At 40.6% G+C, this 21234-nt stretch overlaps 1 protein-coding gene across 2 annotated transcripts in view; it reads right to left on the reverse strand.

The window, feature by feature from the left end:
- Positions 1–1776: 1776 nt before the first annotated feature.
- nox4 (NADPH oxidase 4) overlaps positions 1777–21234 on the reverse strand; it is a 140780-nt gene continuing 121322 nt past the window's right edge. Inside the window, exons 14-18 of one of the 2 annotated variants that reach the window (XM_003219369.4) lie at positions 15743–15862; positions 14805–14913; positions 9944–10012; positions 6723–6823; positions 1777–2364 (exon numbers count right to left, since the gene is read on the reverse strand). In XM_003219369.4, coding sequence (XP_003219417.2) covers positions 2244–2364; positions 6723–6823; positions 9944–10012; positions 14805–14913; positions 15743–15862 — 520 coding nt within the window. In that variant the 3' untranslated portion in view covers positions 1777–2243. Of the gene's footprint in view, positions 2365–6722; positions 6824–9943; positions 10013–14804; positions 14914–15738; positions 15863–21234 lie in introns of those variants that run through there. The other variant, XM_062974522.1, reaches the window with a different exon arrangement.

The following is a 21234-nucleotide window of genomic DNA, read 5'->3' on the forward strand; positions in this document are numbered from 1 at the left end:
TGCTGTTGACCTATGCAGACCCGAAAAACAGTTGCATCTGTCAAGTAGGGAAATTTAGGTACGCTTTATGCGGGGAGGCTAATTTAACTAATTTACAACACCATAAAACTGCCAGCAACACGCGGAAGGAATGAGGAAGTACAGCCACTAGTGGACAGTGAAGCAACAACTCCCAGAATCATGAAGCTGGAAAATTGTTAAATGCCTCTGTATCTGTCTATACTGTATGTTGTCTGTCTGGTGGCATTGAATGTTAGCCATATATATGTTCATTGTAATCTGCCCTGAGTCCCCTTCGGGGTGAGAAGGGCAGAATATAAATACTGTAAATAAATAAATAAATAAAGCTTTTTCGTCATTACAGAGAATGTAGCAGATATGGGCCCCATTTGAGAGATGTAGGTTTGCTGGAGAGCAAAGGGATCCAGTAGTGCTGGGGGTGGAAGTAAGGGAACAAGAGGGGTAAGTGGATTGTGTTAAAATAAGTTAAAATGCAAGAATTCCAATCACAATGGGGGCAACTGGATATGGAGAACTAGAACTGATCAAGATCAACACAGTATGGTATCCCAGAACTACCAACAATGCTTCCAACACCTACATCATGTGAGCAAGCAGGAATCCTAATTTTTCACTAACAGAAGATTAAAACATCTTCTGAGCATCTTCTGGCCATCCCTGGTTGGCCAGTAAGGGGCACATGATGTAGGACAAAGGCAGACTCTGGGTTTAATTCAAAGGGTGAAGTTAGGAAGGCGGCTAGGAAGGGAGGGTGAGGGTTGTGTCAGTGACTGCATGCTCTTCCATTCCCCAAAAGATCTAGGCTTTAACCCAGGTCTCGGAAGCCCCAAGTCAGTGGTTCTCAACCTTCCTAATGCCGTGACCCTTTAATACAGTTCCTCATGTTGTGGTGACCCCCAACCATAACATTTTCTGTTGCTACTTCATAGCTGTAATTTTGCTATTGTTATGAATCATAATATATGCAGGACATATTTTCATTCACTGAACCAAATTAGGAACAAATACCTAATACGCCCAAATTTGAATACTGGTGGGGTGGGGTGGGGGGATTGATTTTGTCATTTGGGACTTGTAGTTTCTGGGATGTATAACTAACCTACCATCAAAGGGCATCCTGAACTCCACCAACGATGGAATTGAACTAAACTTGGCACACAGAACTCTCATGACCAACAGAAAATACTGGAAGGGTTTGGTGGGCATTGACATTGAGTTTTGGAGTTGCAGTTCACCTACATCCAGAGAGCACAGTGGACTCAAACAATGATGGATCTGGATCAAATTCTGCATGAATACTCAATATGCCCAAGTTTGAACATTGGTGGAGTTAAGGGAAAACAGATCTTGACATTTGGGATTTGTAGTTGCTGGGATTTATAATTCACCTACAATCAAAGAGCCCCTTGAAACCCACCAATGATAGAATTGGGCCAAACTTCCCACACAAACCCCCATTACCTACTGAAAATACTGGAGGGATTTCTGAGGAACTGACAGTGATTTAGGGGAGATGTAGTTCACCTACCTCCAGAGAGCACTGTGAATTAATATGTGTTTTCTGATGGTCTTTGGTGACCCCTCATGACCCCCCAGGGCCCCCAACCCCCAGATTGAGAAATGCTGCCCCAACTGAAGGTGGGTGTCCTCCATCCCATTGAACACACAGCCACATGTACCTGGTAAATCTTCAAAGGACCATACTGAATCCTTCCTTTCTTAAGTATTATTCCCATAACAGTTCTATCCAAAGCCTTTATATTTCAAAGCTGCTTTATTTATGTACCAGGATAGGGCAGAATTTGACTTCCAATGTATTTCTCTCCCAATTTGATCAATCAAGTGCTCATTCAACTGATGCAATTTTCAGGGATCTGAAGTGTTTTGGTGGAGAAAGTTCAAGAGTTCCATGCATTGATCTTAAAAATCAGCCATCTAAGCAACTGTGCGCATCTCCCTCTAATTGCCTCCTGCTAATTCAAGCTCTGCATGGACAAATTGCCAGCTCCTAAGACATTTGGACTTTTTGCATATCCAGGTAGAGTGTATTTCAAAACATTATTCTCTTTCCTAGAAATTTTAAATAAAATTATAAATTACTTAAGAAAATATGCTAGTCTTTGGTATGAGCCATCAAGCTAATGCTGGAGTCTTTGTTCCTTTTGTTGTCAGAAAATTGCATTCAGGTCTTCTGAACAGCGCCTGCAAAGGCCTGAAGCTTTTCAGCTGAAGGATTCTTTATTGTATTCAAACCTTGTCCCATAAGGGTTGCTGCTGTTGCTCAGTTTGTGGAGCGCTTTTGAAATTCCACTGGGTCCACAGCAAAAAACGCCAACAGTCTTCCTGTAGAAATAAAAAACAGGTTCACCAAACCCATCTAGCAAAGCCCAAGATTGTTTGTTGACCACATAGTGTGCCTCAGTCTTTCAATGTTGTTCTACACCAAAGAGTTTAGATGTTCTTTCTGCACTTTTCAGATACACTCATTCCTGTCTTGTGCATGGAAAGTGTTTTTGATAATCTTGCCAGAATTTCCACCTCCCAAGACTGCTTCAGAAAGGCAGACATTTTTAAGTATGGGTTGCTGTGAGTTTTTCGGGCTGTATGGCCATGTTCCAGAAGCATTCTCTCCTGACATTTCACTCAAATCTATTGCAGGCATCATCAGAGGTTGCGATGTCAACATGGCCATACAGCCTGGAAAACTCACAGCAACCTAGTGATTCCGGCCATGAAAGCCTCTGACAACAGATTTGCAAGTATGGTTTAGAGTAATAGAATACACATCCAATAACAGATACTTTACATAAATACAGCCCGGGGCTGTGGCGCAGACGGGAGAGTAAACCAGCTGCAATTAACTGAAATCAATCACTCTGACCAGGAGGTCATGAGTTCGAGGCCCACTCGGAGCTATGTTGTTTGTCTTTGTCCTATGTTAAAAAGGCATTGAATGTTTGCCTATATGTGTAATGTGATCCGCCCTGAGTCCCCTTCGGGGTGAGAAGGGTGGAATATAAATGCTGTAAATAAATAAATAAATAAATAAATAAATAAATAAATAAATAAATAAATGAATATGACTTGCTAGAAGATAAACAATGAACAAATATGCACAAACTAGCTTTGGTCAACTGGAGGAAACTTAGACAAAGGAGAGATTGGGCAAATGCATGCACACTTGACAGAACATGCAAATAAATGTTGTAAGAAGAAAAAGAAAGTAGTGCAACCTAATAGAACAAAAAGATAAAACTGCAGATAGGAGTCAAATACAAGTAGTCCCTGAGTTACAAATGCCTGACTTACAAACAACTCATAGTTAAGAATAGGAGTGAGACAACAGGAAGAGAGAGAAATTTACCCCTGAGAAGGGAAATTCACTCCTGAAAGAGTCATCATGGAGAAAAAGATATCTCTATGAAGCTTTATATCCAATCTTTGTTTCCTCAACAAGCCCAATGTTTCAAGATCCAATTATGACAAGGACAGAAAGGGAGGTGAAATCCTCTGAACAGGGGCACAGACAGCAAATCAAGAACCATGGGGGTGTTAACCTTTCCATATGCTATCCAAAGCTATAGATAGATAGATAGATAGATAGATAGATAGATAGATAGATAGATAGATAGATAGATAGATAGATGCATGCACAGACCCCTCCTCATCTCTACAATGTCCTTTTGGAAATCTGGTGACTAGAACTATGTAGATGAATCCAAGTATAAGTGAATCACAGATGGTGGCTTTACAATATTGCCAGTTTCATTTTCAAATCCTTTCCATCCTTCATTTCTTTGATCCCTCTCCATTTCCAAATATGCCACACAGCTGGCACAGACTAGGTCAATGTTGTCCTCAAACCAGCTATCGTGGCCTTTCTTGGTAGTCCATGAAAATCTCTTTCCTGGTCCGTTGCCTCCAGCAGAAGCTCTATAGTTTTGGAAATGAAGACCCAGATGGCTTCACACTTATCAGAACTTGGCCACAGAAAATCCTATTGGGCTGATGGCGTAATATATGGGTTAGCTGGCATGTGTCCACCTTCATCAGGAGCTAAGTTGCCAGCATCCCTTTGAGTGACTGTAATTAGTTTAATTGGTCTAACGCCTGAAGAAGGCGACTCAAGATTGACAGGGCCCACCACTGATCTCACACTCATGATCTCCTGTGGGAAAGCCACAATTAGAAAGCTTTTCAAAGCTGCCAGGCTTGCTTCATATCGAAAGGTGTGATGCCAGATGTTCTCACCACTTCCCAGTCATTTCTGTCATTCTAGAAAAAAAAACCTGCCAAAAAGACCTACAACCACCAATAAACATGTTTAAGAATCAGTTCAACCCACCCATGCCTACTGTTAAATTATAGCTCAGTTTTTTGTTATGTTTCTCCCATTTCTTTTAATCGCTGATATTTCTTTCTTTTTTTAAGTCAAAAGTTTTGATATGGCTATAAATCCTGGCTGGAATTTATGACTGCAGTTATATAGCTATGTAGTTATAAGTGATTTGTATGTTCAAGATCTCTGCATTTTCAATAGCATAAGGAATATGTAGACACAGTAAAATTTCCCCAAGATCAGATACTTTGTTATGTATACATTCTACTTAGTTGAGGAGTCTGTAGGTCCTCCAGTATGATTCTCCAGTATAGTGGATCATTGTGTCACACAGGTGGACCTAGAGCAGTGGTCCCCAGATGTTTTGGTCTTCAATCCCCAGAAATCCTAACAGCTGGTAAACTGGCTGGGATTTTTGGGAGTTGTAGGCCAAAACACCTGGGGACCCACAGATTGAGAATCACTGACCTAGATATTTCTAGAGAGCTTTTCTCTTCAAGTTAAAAAAGTACAATGAAACCATGTTTCTCTGCTTTTTTGGGGTCTTAATTTATTTTAAAATATTTTATTTTACATTGAAAGGGGAGACATGTGTGGGAGGGTATCCTCAGTATGCTACAGAAAATTTACTACCCATTGGAGTAAAAAAAAAAATAAACAGGTGGGGAAAAAGGAGGGCACAATTGAATGGCTCTGACATTTTTTTACAGAACTTTTGTGTACAACTTCTGCTAGGGAAGTCGATTTCCAATGCAGAGCACATTAATATCCTTATGAATCTCTTATTGTGATTAAAAAACATCTTCTGTTTCTCCTGCTTCTTTCACCCAACTCCAACTTTGTGTGTTGCTGTAGCCGATCAGGGCTCCAGAGGTGGCACACAAAAAACAGGGAGTATAAAAAAGGGACAGGAAGCGATGAGAAGTAGAAATCTTGCCTCCTGTTGCATCAACTCCCCAAACCCTGGGAGATGCGCATAAAGAATGCAACGTTTCCAAGTTCTTAGTCCTTTTGCATGTCCTGCCCCCACTTCAAATATTTACCAAGTTCTAATGTGGGAAACACTGGTCCTTACTTTCCACAAAAAGTTACAACATTCTAGCACAATCTATCAACCTGTTTGAAATGGAATGGGGAAGGAAAGAGTGGAAGTAGTAACCCACATGCACATGCTACATTATCACCAGTAGATGGAGGCCTTTGGTTCGGCATAGTTAAAGGGAAGGAGTCCCAAACGGGTGAAAGAGGCGCTTGTCTGGGAAAAGGATGCCACTTTCAGTAAGTACATCTTGCTTTCACAGAATCCACAAGGTTTGTGATCATTTGGGTTGCGGCAGGTTCATGAGACTTTCCTTGCTGACACCTGCCCTGCTCTCCATGAGACCTAAGGCTTTCTAAAAAGAACATATTCATGAAATCCAGCTGCAAAAGTGAAACCTGCAAATGTGGAGAGCCAACTGTACTCATCCATAACCATCCTATATGCCCAATATATACTCAATTATGATTCTGACTCTCATCACAATTGTAGTTCCATCCTCAACTAATTTCCTAGATATCAACTGCATGGAGGAGCCCCTGGTGGCACAATACATTAAAACCTTGTGCCGGCAGGACTGCTGACCAACAGGTTGGCAGTTCAAATCCAGAGAGAGTGGGTGAGTTCCCTCTGTCAGCTCCAGCTCCCTATGCAGGACCTGAGAGAAGCCTCCCACGGGATAATAAAACATCAAACATCTGGGTGTCCCCTGGCAGATGGCCAATTCTCTCACACCAGAAGTAACTTGCAGTTTATCAAGTTGCTCCTGACTTAAAAAAAAACTGAATGGGGAAAGAGAGTCATTCAGATAGTAATCAGAAGAACAGGATTGAATGACATTTTGGTTAAGTTTGGGCACAGATGGGCCAGGAGATGTTACTTAGTTAACAAAGATCATTAAACATACTTAACTAAGGAGCTGACATAGAATACTGACCATTATTTTCCCCCAAATCAATTAGAAGAAGTGCTTAAAATGACACATCCATAAACAAAATCCTGGGCTATACTGCAGTAAGCAAGGCATTTGGAAGAATGACTGGAATAAGAAACTACCTGTTATGGAAATAAGCTCATTCCCTTCCACCCACTGCCTAGTTGCCTGGAAGATGAACCATTCAGATTATGGAAGGTGACAGTTCTTTTGTTCAAACCCCCGTCCCTCTGATGCAACGTATTAGATAACACCAGCCATCAGGTGTTTTGGCATTAAATGATAGCATTAAGCCTAAAGTCATTTCCATACAAATGTGGTTTATTAAACTCACCCTGATCCCATCCCTCAAAAGCTGCAAGGTAAACTGGGCTGGGAATCTTACTTACTGTCTGTTGCACTTGGCGATTTCATTAAATAGAAGCTTCCAGCGAGGTCGCCCAATGAAAAGCCGGCGGTTCAGCACTTGGTATTTCTCTCCAATTATCTTCTGCAAGAAACAAGAGATATTACCTCCGGTGTGCCTTGCCAACTGCTGCAAATCAATCACCCAGCATTTTAGTTTGTCGGTCTTATGCATACACCGCATGTCTTGGGGGATTCTTGCAATTGCCTGTGTTTAGTCCAGGGAGATGTGTATTTGTACTTCTATGCAGGGCCAGCCCTACTATTAGACAGAAAGAGGAGCCTGCCCAAACAGCAGATGCAAGGAGGTGGCAGCAACTTGGATGAGAGTTATGTGCTACCCAGCCAGCCTTGTGCTTGGGATCAGTTGAGTCAAGTCAGCTACTTTAAATGGAAGAGTGGCCAATTTTCTCTCCCTCTTGCAACAAGATATTTGGGGTCAGCCTACGGCTTCTGCAATTAAAAGCAATGGTGTAGGGTTCCAAGTAAGGTTGGTATCAGCGCTTTATAACCTTGACTACTACTATGAAGGCATCAACCGGGCAGGACCAAGAGCAAGAGTTGCCTTAAAAAAACAAACAAAAGTCATTGAGTCCCAGTTCTTAAACAGCAGGAGCTGGATGGGGCTAGGGTTTCTCTAAGATACATTACAGGACACTTAAAACAACACACATACAATACATATTCATATATAAGTTTTGAAATTTAAATTCAAAAATTGACCCAAATATCTATATTGACTTATCCATGGGACAGTGTAAATACTAGGCTTGAACATAATTTCAGATTAGATCAGAACTCAGAATTGATTCGTTAAATGTTGGCATATGAAGGTGAGTTCTGAGGCATGCAAAAAAGATGGGGGAAGAATTTAGAATTTGAATCACTTAGGCATTTTTTTGGAAATGTTCTGTAATGTTCAAATGTCTTCCAAGGTCAGTTTAATTTTCACTGTAACCATTAAGCAACTTTGGTAAAGCTGCTTTTAAAATCTCATTCTTTTGGCCCTATCTTTGCTGAGGCTGCCATAAGGAAGGTGCTGTGCATGTGGCTAATCACAGCCATCTTAACCATAGTTTTGGGAAGGTAGAGATTGCAAAAAGCCCTGCTGTATACTACATTTCCCAGTATGCCTCAGGATGAGAATGCGCCAGTCAGGAAAGGAGAGAGAAAATTATCCCTCCCTCTAAATTGTTCGTTTTTCTGAAAACGTAAAAATAATCCCTTAAATCAGTAGGTGCATTAGTATTTCTGAAAACTGGGGGGAATGATCCTGTTAATCTTGTGTCATTATATAGAAAATGCAAGGAGATCACTCTTGTAGTTTTTTTTTAAAAAATGTTGTTTTAAAAAACTTTACAAATTTGAAAAAAATCCATGGATAAGTCAAATGTTCTGAAATTTGGCGGGCTAACAGTGCTAAATGTGTTCTAACACGGTAGCAAGTTTCATCAGGATAGCCTCAAAATAAGGGAAAGAAGAGCCTCTGAAGTTTCCCCAATGCCAGTGATATTTTCGCTATTTCACAATTGTGGCTGCCATTAATGTAGTACTTACGAAGATTTATAAGTTTCATTAGAGTTTCGAAACTTTTGCCCCAAAAATTTGGAAAGAACTTTAGAAATGAAGCGCTGGCACCCCCTACTTTGGAACAGTTTAGAACCATTTTTATGGATCGCACATGTCTAGTAAATACGATACCTTTAAAATAAGAAAGAAAGAAAAGAACCCTTCTTTGAATACTGCTTAGTCTATGCAAGGAGAACCTAAAAAGAAACATAGGTTTCTTTTTTAATGCCTGGGTGGGAAAATGGCAGTGGTGGTTAGGGCTCTTAGGGGCTTCCTCCCAAAGGAGTGCTAAGAAAGTAGAGGGGGACAGAGGTTTTTTTAGGGTCTCCCAGGATGGATTAAACTTTCACCCTTTATCACATTGCTCAGAGGAAGGGAGGCTTCCTTTTAAATAACAGTTAACTTTTAACAATTAGAGGGGTTTTTTTTCCGTGTCAGGAGCAACCGGAGTGACTTCTGGAGTGAGAGAATTGGCCGTCTGCAAGGACGTTGCCCAGGGGACACCTGGATGTTTTGATGTTTTACCATCCTTGTGGGAGGCTTCTCTCATGTCCCTGAATGGAACTGGAGCTGATAGAGGGAGCTCATCCACGTTCTCCCCGGCTGGGATTCGAACCTGGCAGCTTTCAAGTCAGCAACCCAACCTTCAAGTCACTAGGCTTTTATCCCCTAGGCCACTGGAGACTCCAATTAGAGTCTCATTTGTAGAGAGAAAAAGCAGGATATAAATAAACATCATCATCATAATCTTCTACTACTTCATCTTCATCAAAAGGAACAAACAGCTTCCCTGATTAGAGTGGCACATGTGTCTGAGTGCACTGGCACTTTCCCTTCTCTGTGGAATGACTCTTGATTTGGGTTGCTGTGAATTTGGCTATATGGCCATGTCCCAGAAGCATTCTCTCCTGTTTCACCCACATCTATGGCAGGCATCCTCAGAGGTTGTGACCTCAGACGTCAAGAGAGAATGCTTCTGGAACATGGCCATACAGCCCAGAAAACTCAAAGCAACCCAGTGATTTTGGCCATGAAAGCCTTCGATGACTCTTGATTTATTCACAGGTCATATTAAAATCCATAATTTTGTTCTGAACCTGCCCTCAAATTATACATGAGACCGACTTATATGTGAATATATATGGTACTCTGGCTGCAGCAGTGTGTTTTTGCCTGAGCCTCTTGGGAAGGAAAAGGTTCCTCTTCTCCTTTTCTTTCCCCACCGTTGAGTCAATGAAGTGTAAACTTCACTTCAGATTCAGTTTCCAGCAATTAAATTAAGCAAAGGATGTAAAGGGGTAAAAATTGGAGGAAGAGAGAGAAACTGGGACAATTTAAAAGCAATGGAAAAAGGGATGGCAAAGAATTAACCAGGACTGTCCCTATCAAGTCAGTGCAGCTGGAAGGGACGATTTATGAAGCTAACCATCACAGTTTGAGCACAAATGTTCACACAAATTGTCAGCAGAAAGAGAAACAAATATATTGCCATCTCACAGCAGGGATAAAAACAGTGTGCTTTCCTGTCTTTCCAGGCCAGGTAAAAAATAAAGAGTGCTGAAGATATATGTGCCCTGTTTTTGGTTGGTTTCCAAAGGTCCCCCCATGCAGCCACAAACTCCATTTCACTACCTACCTGTATCCCATCTGTTCGACTGAGGTATAACTGGATATTTACAAAATCTGGTCGGTTTTCTTGCCAGAACTGAAAGCATTGTGTGTTACAAAAGGGGAAAAGGGAAGAGAAGGGAGAGAGGAAGAATATATATTAAAACGATTCTCACAGTTTCTTTTAAGCATAAACATAGCACTAGTGCCAAATCCCCTCCCAGAGACAGATGTTCAACCCATTCTGTCTCAGTGCCAACCACTATGTGCATTTATGTGCACTCCTCTTTGGATTCAACTGAAATGTGCAGAGGAAAACCAATGAGCACAAAACCTTGAGTGCTGGGAGTCCTTTACGGGGGAAATATGTCATTTCTCCAAGGCTGTGCACTGGACTGAATTTGCATGTTACTGCAATAAATGTAAAAAAGATCGTCAAAGAAAAAGAAAAAGAGAGGGAGGGAGGAATGGAAGGGAAAAGAAAGGAAAGGCACAGAGAGAATACATATAACTTTAATTAGCCAAGGAAGTTGGAAAACATCTTTCTGTTGGTCTATTTTATGTGTGTGTGCATACATACATACATATATACATATATACTCAATTATAATTATTTCAATGTAAGTATGGTATGTATGTATGCAGGGAGCCCTCGGTGCCGCAGCAGGTTAAACCACTAAGCTGCTGAACTTGCTGATTGAAAGGTTGCTGATCAAGCAAGGTGAGCTCCCTCTGTTAGCCCCAGCTTCTGCCAACCTAGCAGTTCAAAAACATGCAAATGTGAGTAGATCAATAGGTGCCGCTATGGCAAGAAGGTAATGACACTCCATGCAGTCATACTGGCCACATGACCTTGGAGGTGTCTACGGACAACGCCGGCTCTTCGGCTTAGAAATGGGGATGAGCACCAACCTCCAGATTTGGACACGGCTAGACTTAATGTCAGGGGAAAACCTTTACCTTATACATGTATGTATCTATGTATGTATGTACGTATTAAAATAAACGTGCCCTGGCTACATCCAGGTATCTCAGGACAGCATGCAATGAAATGCATTTAAAACAATTTAATAATACATATTTTAAATAATTTTAATAAGAACAGTAACAATAATATTATTAATACTAATACTAATTATTATAATAATATTATTAATACTAATACCAATACTAATACTTTTATTTGTTACCCAGTTAAAAAACATTCAAAATCAACAGCACTACCAAGAGACCTAGAATCATAGAATCATAGAATAGTAGAGTTGGAAGAGACCTCATGGGCCATCTGGTCCAACCCCCCGCTAAGAAGCAGGAAATCTCATTCAAAGCACCCCCGACAGATGGCCATCCAGCCTCTGCTTAAAAGCTTCCAAAGAAGGAGCCTCCACCACAGTCCGGGGGAGAGAGTTCCACTGCCGAACAGCCCTCACAGTGAGGAAGTTCTTCCTGATGTTCAGGTGGAATCTCCTTTCCTGTAGTTTGAAGCCATTGTTCCGTGTCCTAGTCTGCAGGGCAGCAGAAAATAAACTTGCTCCCTCCTGCCTATGACTTCCCTTCACGTATTTGTACATGGCTATCATGTCTCCTCTCAGCCTTCTCTTCTGCAGGCTAAACATGCCCAGCTCTTTAAGCCTCTCCTCATAGGGCTTGTTCTCCAGACCCTTAATCATTTTAGTCGCCCTCCTCTGGACGCTTTCCAGCTTGTCAACATCTCCCTTCATCTGCGGTGCCCAAAATTGGACACAGTATTCCAGGTGTGGTCTGACCAAGGCAGAATAGAGGGGGAGCATGACTTCCCTGGATCTAGACGCTATTCCCCTATTGATGCAGGCCAAAATCCCATTGGCTTTTTTAGCTGCCGCATCACATTGTAGGCTCATGTTTAACTTGTTGTCCACGAGGACTCCAAGATCTTTTTCGCACACACTGCTGTCAAGCCAGGCGTCCCCCATTCTGTATCTTTGATTTCCATTTTTTCTGCCGAAGTGAAGTATCTTGCATTTGTCCCTGTTGAACTTCATTTTGTTAGTTTTGGCCCATCTCTCTAGTCTGTCAAGATCGTTTTGAATTTTGCTCCTGTCTTCTGGAGTGTTAGCTATCCCTCCCAGTTTTGTGTCGTCTGCAAACTTGATGATCGTGCCTTCTAACCCTTCATCTAAGTCGTTAATAAAGATGTTGAACAGAACCGGGCCCAGGACGGAGCCCTGCGGCACTCCACTTGTCACTTCTTTCCATGATGAAGACGACGCATTGGTGAGCACCCTTTGGGTTCGTTCGCTTAGCCAATTACAGATCCATCTAACCGTAGTTTTGTCTAGCCCACATTTTACTAGTTTGTTTGCCAGAAGGTCGTGGGGGACTTTGTCAAAGGCCTTACTGAAATCCAGGTAGGCTACATCCACGGCATTCCCTGTATCGACCCAACTCGTAACTCTATCGAAAAAAGAGATCAGATTAGTCTGGCATGACTTGTTTTTGGTAAATCCGTGTTGACTATTAGCAATGACCGCATTTGTTTCTAAGTGTTTGCAGACCACTTCCTTAATGATCTTTTCCAGAATCTTGCCTGGTATTGATGTGAGGCTGACCGGACGGTAATTGTTTGGGTCGTTCTTTTTTCCCTTCTTGAAGATAGGGACCACATTCGCCCTCCTCCAATCTGCTGGGACTTCTCCCGTTCTCCAAGAACTCTCGAAGATAATTGCCAGTGGTTCTGAAATAACTTCCGCTAGTTCCTTCAGTACTCTTGGGTGTAGCTGATCTGGCCCTGGGGACTTGAATTCGTTTAGAGTGGCCAGGTGTTCCTGGACAACTTGTTTGCCTATTTGGGGTTGGATTTCCCCCAATCCTTCGTCCATTCCATGTTGCTGAGGTTGAAGATGGCTTTCTTTTTGTGAGAAGACCGAGGCAAAGAAGGCATTAAGCAGTTCTGCCTTTTCCCTATCCCCTGTCACCATCACCCCATCTTCTCCTTGCAGTGGCCCTATCGCCTCCTTTTTCTTCCTTTTTCTACCAACGTAAGCAAAAAAACCTTTTTTGTTGTTTTTTATGTCCCTGGCAAGCCTGAGCTCATTTTGCGCTTTAGCCTTGCGAACCTTTTCCCTACAGGTGTTGGCTATACGTTTGAATTCTTCTTTGGTGATTTCTCCCCTTTTCCACTTCTTATGCATGTCACTTTTGAGCTTTAGCTCAGTTAGAAGTTCTTTGGACATCCATTCTGGCTTCTTTGCACCTACACTTTTCTATGGGAATTTTTGTGCAAGGTTCCAGTAACCATAATAGCAGTATAGTTTCTCTGAAACATTCAGGACCAGAAGTGTTTGGGATTTTTATTTCCAAATTTTCAAATGCCTGTATTGGCATATGCATACATAATGAGTTATCTTGGAGATGAGACCCAAATCTAAACATAAAATTCATTTATGTTTCGTATATACTTTATACACATAACCTGCAGATATTTTTATGCAATATGTAAAAGAACGTCCATTAGAAAGTAAAGATGTCAGCCAACCATGTGGACAATTTTGGATTTTTTTAGGGCTTCAGAATTCTGGATAAGGGATGCTTAATCTGTGTACCAATCCATCTTTCTTCAAATCTGAGACTCAGCTCAGTTCACATACATTAAGGGTAATTGAATAATATAATATATTATAATTCAATTACCCTTTTCAGTGACCAGTCCCAGCACATTCTACCTAAGAGGACTATGAAAAAAGAGCAGATTTCTCCCAGAGTTGTTCTAGATATATCTTTGAGAGATGGTGTGTGAATGTTGTTTTACATATCTCAACAAACACATGTCACAGATGGGATAGATACATTCATCCATACATAACAACTATGGACCTCCAATATCCACATGGGAAGGCATTTTTAAGTAGGTTTTGTTGTTCAAAGAATTACTCAATCATGGCATATGCATACACATATAATTTAATCAGTGAAACAAATAATTCCGAACACTCTTTCAATACCTTCTGCAAGTGACTGATTTCTTTTGCAGTCCCATATCAGTTGCGTTTTGAAACCATTCTTCCTAAGCTTTGATAAGAGTGTTAGGGATTTCTCTCTCTTTTTTTTTTTAATTCAGGCATTTCCTGGCAGTAAGCAGGATAATAAAAATCGCTATGTGTTTAAACATATTTTCTGCTCAGTATTTACTTTCTACGTAAGAAAAAAAAAAACAATGGTTTTCAATACAATGTACATGTCAGGACTGTATATATTAGAGAAGCTTCCACTCATGAATCATTCCTTTAAAAATGTATAGCATGAGACCCATACCAGTAGAACTAGTATCCACAATTTCACCTTTATGCACCTGACAAAATATGAGCTATCTAAGAATCTTCTGGGTAATCCAGATGATCCTATAGTATGCATGTGCTGGAAATTACCATAGAGGTATGATGGAGGATCTAACACTTTTTTAAGGTCCTTCAGCACATCTCAATGGTAGGGTTTGCTATTACCCATGGTTCACCGTTTCCATGATAAATTCAGGAATATATCCCCATGGACATCAGGGTTGTACTATATATCCACTTGTTAGATCTGTGTGATTTTTACCTTATTGACCTTCAATAATTAGTATTTACTAGCCTCTTATGAGTAAGTTTGCAAGACCTTATTTCTGGTAGATGTGCACAGGACTACAATGCTTTTGCACAATCCTACACATGTTTCCTTCTGAGTTAAAGGCATTGTACTCTCAAGTAATTGGATGCAGGATTGTAGCCTTCACATGCTTGCTTGGATCCCATCCTGGGAATAAAATGGGGTATAAATACAATGCTTCTGTCTTTTTATCTATCTGTCTCTCTGTCCATCAGTCATGAAGAACTGAAGGCTTCTTCAAAGCTAAGCCCAGGAAACCCACTTACCTTGTCATGCAATTTGCAGAGCAAATCAGCAAACCAGCGGAAAGACTGGATGTCTCTGCAAACCCATATGAAGTAAAGCCTCCTGATCTTGTAGCATTCCCACTCATCCCTGTATATCCATATTTGTTTGGGAAAGAGAGGATTTTAAAAAATCAGTTTTAACAATTGATGAGGTTTCATGCTTGTTATGCTTAGCCGCATTTTTAAGCAGTTGTACAACCAGGTGATGTTTATGCCCACCGCATTATGAATCACTCTATATTCGCCTACGCTTTATAGTATGGAGATGATTGACTCATTCAGCTATCCACTGGAGACTCGGATCTTTTTTCAGTTTGATTTTTTTTTAGAATGTATCAAAATGCCCATAGCTCTTATGTTGTAGCATGGAAAAGAGATCGAAGAACATCAACTGAAGGTAAGAACATGGTGACACTCACTCCCGCCCATTGCCGCCACTGGGATGAAAATATTTGGGGGTTTTTTTGTGGGGGGGGGGGGGGGGGTTGGGATGTGGGAGGAAAAAGCTCTTTTTGGTGCTTTTTTTGGAAGCGGTGCTCGAAAACTAAAGCAAGGATCATAAAAATGAAACAAACAGAAACGGATAGTGATCCTATACAAATACAGGAGACTAACATAACTAAAAGGTAACTATTTCCATGACTTTGGAGAAAGGGTTGGTGGATGCATTTTTAAAACCGTACATTCTCTGTGGTAGTAACTTTGCTACTCCTTGGAACTATAATTATGGTTAAATTACTTTTAAAAATTCATCTTGCCAAGCTCTTGTATTATGAGAAAAGCCTCATTTTTATTAAATCACTGTTTCACAGATTTGTTTTGAGCAACACTCACAGGGCAAATTTACTTGATAGATGAATTATAGCAATGCCCAGGAGTAGAGCAGAGGAAGTTTTAACATGATGAGGCTTACATACAGCAGGGTGTTGAGGATCGATGCGAACGGAGTCACTCCAATGCCTCCAGCCACACAGAGGCTAACCTCATAATTGAAGGATTCCTCAAAGGGGCTGCCAAAGGGACCGTCTACGTACAACCTATGGGAGGATAAGAAACAAGGGCAGATGCAGTCATTCAAAATTAATGCAGTTCTTTAAAAAAACGCCCAGAGGATATCAAAGTAATTATGGCATTTTCCAATTAAAGCACACAGAAAAAGCTTTAAATAAAATAATTGCACGGGGCAGTCCTAAGCCCCAGATCTGCTGGTTGAAGGCAGGTAGGACGAAAGTGTCCCTCTGGCAATAGGAAAGAGCTCTGTCAATGAACTAGAGGTTGCACGGTGAGAAAGAGATGGGGGAAGCTACTCTTTGGAAAAACAGCTCCCACAATTGGCACGGCTGGTTGCAGGCTTGAGGATTCTGAGTAGGGTAGAGCAATTTCTCTCAAACTGTGCTCCCCCAGATATTTTGGACACCAGCTTCCACAATTTCTAACAGTTGGTAAGCTGAGAGATCAATTCCAAATCATCTAGAGGAGCACAATTTGAGAAATGCCCAAGTATTGCACCCAAGTAGACATTTAGAGAACTGAATCTTAAAAACTGGAGCAGCAAAATTAATGCACTATCTTCGGCTACTGGTCAGAGTGCTGCTTCAGAGTTTAGAGACAACAGGCTTCTTAGTCAGCAATTTGTGAGAAACAGCAGTGGTAAAGGTAAAGCTTTCCCCTGACATTAAGTCCAGTCATGTCTGACTCTGTGGGTTGGTGCTCATCTCCATTCCTAAGCTGAAAAGCCGGTGTTGTCCGTAAATACCTCCAAGGTCATATGGCCAGCATGACTGCATGGAGCGCTATTACCTTCCCGCAGAAGCAATACCTATTGATCTACTTACATTTGCATGTTTTCAAATTGCTAGGTTGATAGAAGCTGGGGCTAATAGCAGGAGCTCACTCCGCTCCCCGGATTCGACCCGCCAACCTTTTGGTCAGCAAGTTCAGCAGCTCAGTGGTTCAACCCGCTGCTCCCCCAGGGGTTCCTGAGAGGAGGCTATTTTATTTATTTCTCACATTTTTGTTCTACATTTCCTCTGATGAACTCAAGATTGTGTGGTTTCTTTTCTTCTCCATGTTGACCTTACAGTGCATGAAGTTGTATTTTTACATAGCCTTCTCTGCCAAAGAGCGCCATGATCTCACTAAAACGTAAGCAAGCTTTTGTCGCATAGAGCCATGGAAGCTAAAGTTGGGTCAAATTGCATTAATTGTACAGTGGATACGTTCCCTTAATATGATCTTATTAGGCCTACTTATTTGTTATCCTACTTATCAGTCCAACTTAATAATCATCTTTCTGTGTCACTTCTGTCACCGAAATGCCAAAATATGGAATCAGAAAAGCCTGATTTTATTGTTTGGTTCGTACGAGGTAGCTCTTTATTTTGACTGACTCCATTTAAATAAAATCTATCTGCCTGTACAAATCCTTTCCTTTGAACATCATTTTTCAAGGCAAATGAAAGCCTATAGAATTTTCCACTTCATGGCTTGGGTTGATTTCTTTCCTAGCATTTTTCTTTTATAAATCTCAGGGCCTTTAGGGTATTTATTGGTACGATGTCTACATTACGATGAAGAGACCTGCATAAAACCCATTGGAATTAATTTGTCTCAGATGACATTTCCATATAAGCAGGTGAATTATATTTTAGCGTATTTTCATGATACACATTTCATTCTTCAGTGGAGGGAAGACGTTCTCTGGTAAAGACAGCAAATTCCCCTCCTTTAGACTTCAGTATTTATAATCTTCTTTTCCTATTTTAGACAGAATCAGGTCTTTCCATAAGATGTTTTGCTTACTTTTTAATTTGCAAGACAGAAATAAAGAATTGTGCACTTAAGAAAACAGCTAGCGGGATTTTTCGTATCTTCTAAAGAAGCTCTTCAGGGATTATTATCATTTTTTGAAAAAAAGAATTTATTTCTTGTTGCAACAAACAAACAAATCCTTCTTAGAGGATATATTCCAAACTGGAAATAGCTGGTGCCTTCAGGAAACAAAACAAAACAAAGCAAGACACCTATCCTTCTTTGAATGTATGCTTAAACAAAGATGGATCAATTCCTCGGTCAAATTAGGCACTAAAGAGAAAACATATTGCTGCAAACTATCTACTTTATTGCCATAATGAGATTTCCAAAGAAGTATGCATTTCACATCCAGTCTTGCAAATAATGCCCATTGACCAATCACAAAACAAAATATATTACATGCAAGACAACTTAGTAAGGAAAAACATGTGCTATGACAAACAGACCCTTTTCAACACCAGAGGAAACACTTCTTCTACACATTTGTTAAATGTATCCCATCTAATTTGAACTTGTCAATCTAAGTCTTTTTGCCATATCAACGTTCCATCCCCCAACCACATGGACCATTGATATATTTGAACCTCTAGTGTTCACACATTTGAGAAATCATACATTAGTGCCCCAAAGTGCATGTTAGAAAAGGTGATATATTATCCCCTGCTGTTTTCATATCAATTTGTCCCCTCTTCAGCTTCTCTCTATCAGTTTTTAGATTTCCCCTTCTTGTTTCTACATCAGATTATCCCCCCCCAAATGTCTATACAGAATTACAATTTTTATTTCAAAAATATGCATATTTGAACAATGCATCTGAAACTCTACATAGAATTCCAAAGACTTTTGTTTCTGCCCATACCTTTGCCTAAAACACACTGTTTGGAAATGTCTACTTTTTTGTTAACACTAATGTACAAGAAAAGATCGAGAATTGATAATGTGAAGACTAAAAACGATGTCTTTATACACATTTGTACATGCACTACTATCACCCATATGCAGAACTATTAGGCGCTGTTGGCTTTAATTCAGAGAAAAAGAACTGGCAAAGCCATCTCTGAGTATACCTTGCCTAAGAAAACATTATGAAATTAATATGGGGTTGCCATATGTCTTCAAGCAACTTGAAGGTACATTTGTTGTTGTATGCTTTCAACTTGTTTCTGACATATGGAGACTCTATCATGTAGTTTTCTGAGGCTAAGATTGAGTGATTTGTTCAAGGTCACGCAGTGTGTTTTCATGGCCAAGAAGGGAGTTGTACTCTATTCTTCTAAGTTGTAATCTACTGTTGAAACCACTCTTCCTTGCAGCTATAAATGATCAATTAAAAAGCAAACAGAATAAGGGTTTTCCTTGTCCTGGATGTGCTTTCTTCTCCCCATCATTGCCTTCTGCTATGGTAGTGAGGAAATGTGCTATTGCTGTAGCTGCACTATGCTGCATTTCAGCTGCAAGAGGCTTGATTCCCCTGGAATTAGAGGAAATGTTGACATCACCGGGACAGCCACTTCAGAAATCTTAGCAGAGCGTTCATTTGTAGAGTTACCATTTATAGTTCTAAATTCTCCAACAGAGTCAACCATTTCAGCTGAAGTTTTTTTATGAAGTCTCTCTATGCTTTGGTCAAACCCTAGCTGAATAATGTTGTCCACTTCCAAGCACCACAATTTAAGAAGGATATGTCCAGATAAAAGTGACAAAGATAGAAAACAATCTGGAAAATAAGCTCTATAAGGAGCAGCTAAGGGAGATGGACATGTTTAGCTTGGAAAAGAAAAGACTGAGAGGTGGTATCATTTATTGTTATTATTTACTGTCAACTTTACTTTGGTTTATGGTGATCCAATGAAAGGGATTTGTCCAGAAGCCTTAGTTATTAACTGGTCTTTTAAACTCAGTGTAGTTATAGCTCACTGGAGGGAAGGATATTAGAGGCAAAGATAAAGTACTGTGGCCACATAATGAGAAGACAGGAAAGCTTGGAGAAAATAATGATGCTGGGGAAAATGGAAGGAAAAAGGAAGAGGGGCCGACTAAGGGCAAGATGGATCGATGGTATCTTTGAAGTGACTGGCTTGACCTTGAAGGAGCTGGTGGTGGCAACAGCCGACAGGAGCTCTGACGTGGGCTGGTCCATGATGTCACAAAGAATCAGAAGTAACTGAATGAATAAACAAGTTATAGCTTTCTTGATTAAATCCATCCAACTGTATCTCTCCCACTCCCCCCCCTTCTCTCTGAGGCTGTCATACTTTGGACATATTGTCAGATGACATGATTCTTCCTGTTGCTTTCCACTTCACTGAGCATTATTAACATTTTCAAAGAGCCATGTCATCTGACAAAATGTCCAAAGGATGACAGCCTCAGTTTCATCGTCTTCTAATCTACTGTGAATTCAGTCTTGCTTTGCTCTAGAACCAAGTCATTTGTCTTTATAGGAGGTATCCCCAGAACTACAGCAATATGGTTGCTATCTTGAAATATAAGGGTTTTCAAATAGATAACGGGACACATTTCTCTACAGTTTAGGGTCTAGGAAATTGCAGGAAAAGAAATGCTGACTGAACAGAATATCCCAGATCTATTGACACTACCAAACAATGGCACTACTATTCCATTTGTATTGCCATTGTTCAATTCTATGGTACCCAGGGACTGGCAATTTAGGGATGAAATTTAGAATTTTCAGACAGAAGGTTCTGGTACCTCACAAAACTACAAATCCCAGGATTCTATAGGGAGGAATCATAGCAGATCAAGTGGGATATTAGTGTTGCAATTCTTTAAATAAATGTGCCTCTAATGCCCGAATGACAGTGTAGCAGCCTACATCAGAAAGTGCTGTACTTTCCTTCACCGGAGGCTTTCAAATAGAAGTTAGATGCTCCTCTCTCAGGAGCTATTTCAAATCAGATTCCTGCATGTCATGGAACTGGACTAAATTTCACTTCTTCACACTTTATGAGTTTGAAATGATGCAGCTGGAATTTAATCTGAGCTTTCCCCCTTCCTTCATACTCTTCATCAGTACTGACAGCCGCACAGCATCCAAGCAGAGCTTGCCACTTCTATCTAAAACAAATTAGGAGGGAAAATGTGAACCCTGACACATTTTCTTGCTCTTTCTGAAGTTCAAAGCCCAGGTTCAAGGCCCTATTAGACCAGGAGGACCACCATCCCAAACATTTCATTTGCAAACAAAGGGAGGTCAAATTACAGGGCAGCTCATAATGATTACTGCATGTGAAAAATGCTTCCATCTTTATGTAGAGTATTTCCCCTTTTCATTTAGAAATGTTGTATCCACTGACCTATGTTTCCTGCCAACTATTATCCTTCACCAAAACAGACCCTGTTTCTACCTGGCAGGCTAGAGCAAGGTCTTTGTGTATCTGTTTGCAAAGCAAAGAAGTTCAGGTAGATACAGTTTTCCTGGATCTCGCTCTCACTTTCCTGGATTCTGTATTCTTGGAAATATTATTTTTTTCAGATTAGCCAGAATCTATTTTTTTCCAATGTCTGCTGTGCAATCTCATGGAGGCATTGTGGTCTCCAATTAAATGCACTAGGGAATTTGAACATTGTGTAG

The sequence above is a fragment of the Anolis carolinensis genome, chromosome 3 (assembly GCF_035594765.1).
Source record: "Anolis carolinensis isolate JA03-04 chromosome 3, rAnoCar3.1.pri, whole genome shotgun sequence".
NCBI classification, from domain to species: domain Eukaryota; kingdom Metazoa; phylum Chordata; class Lepidosauria; order Squamata; family Dactyloidae; genus Anolis; species Anolis carolinensis.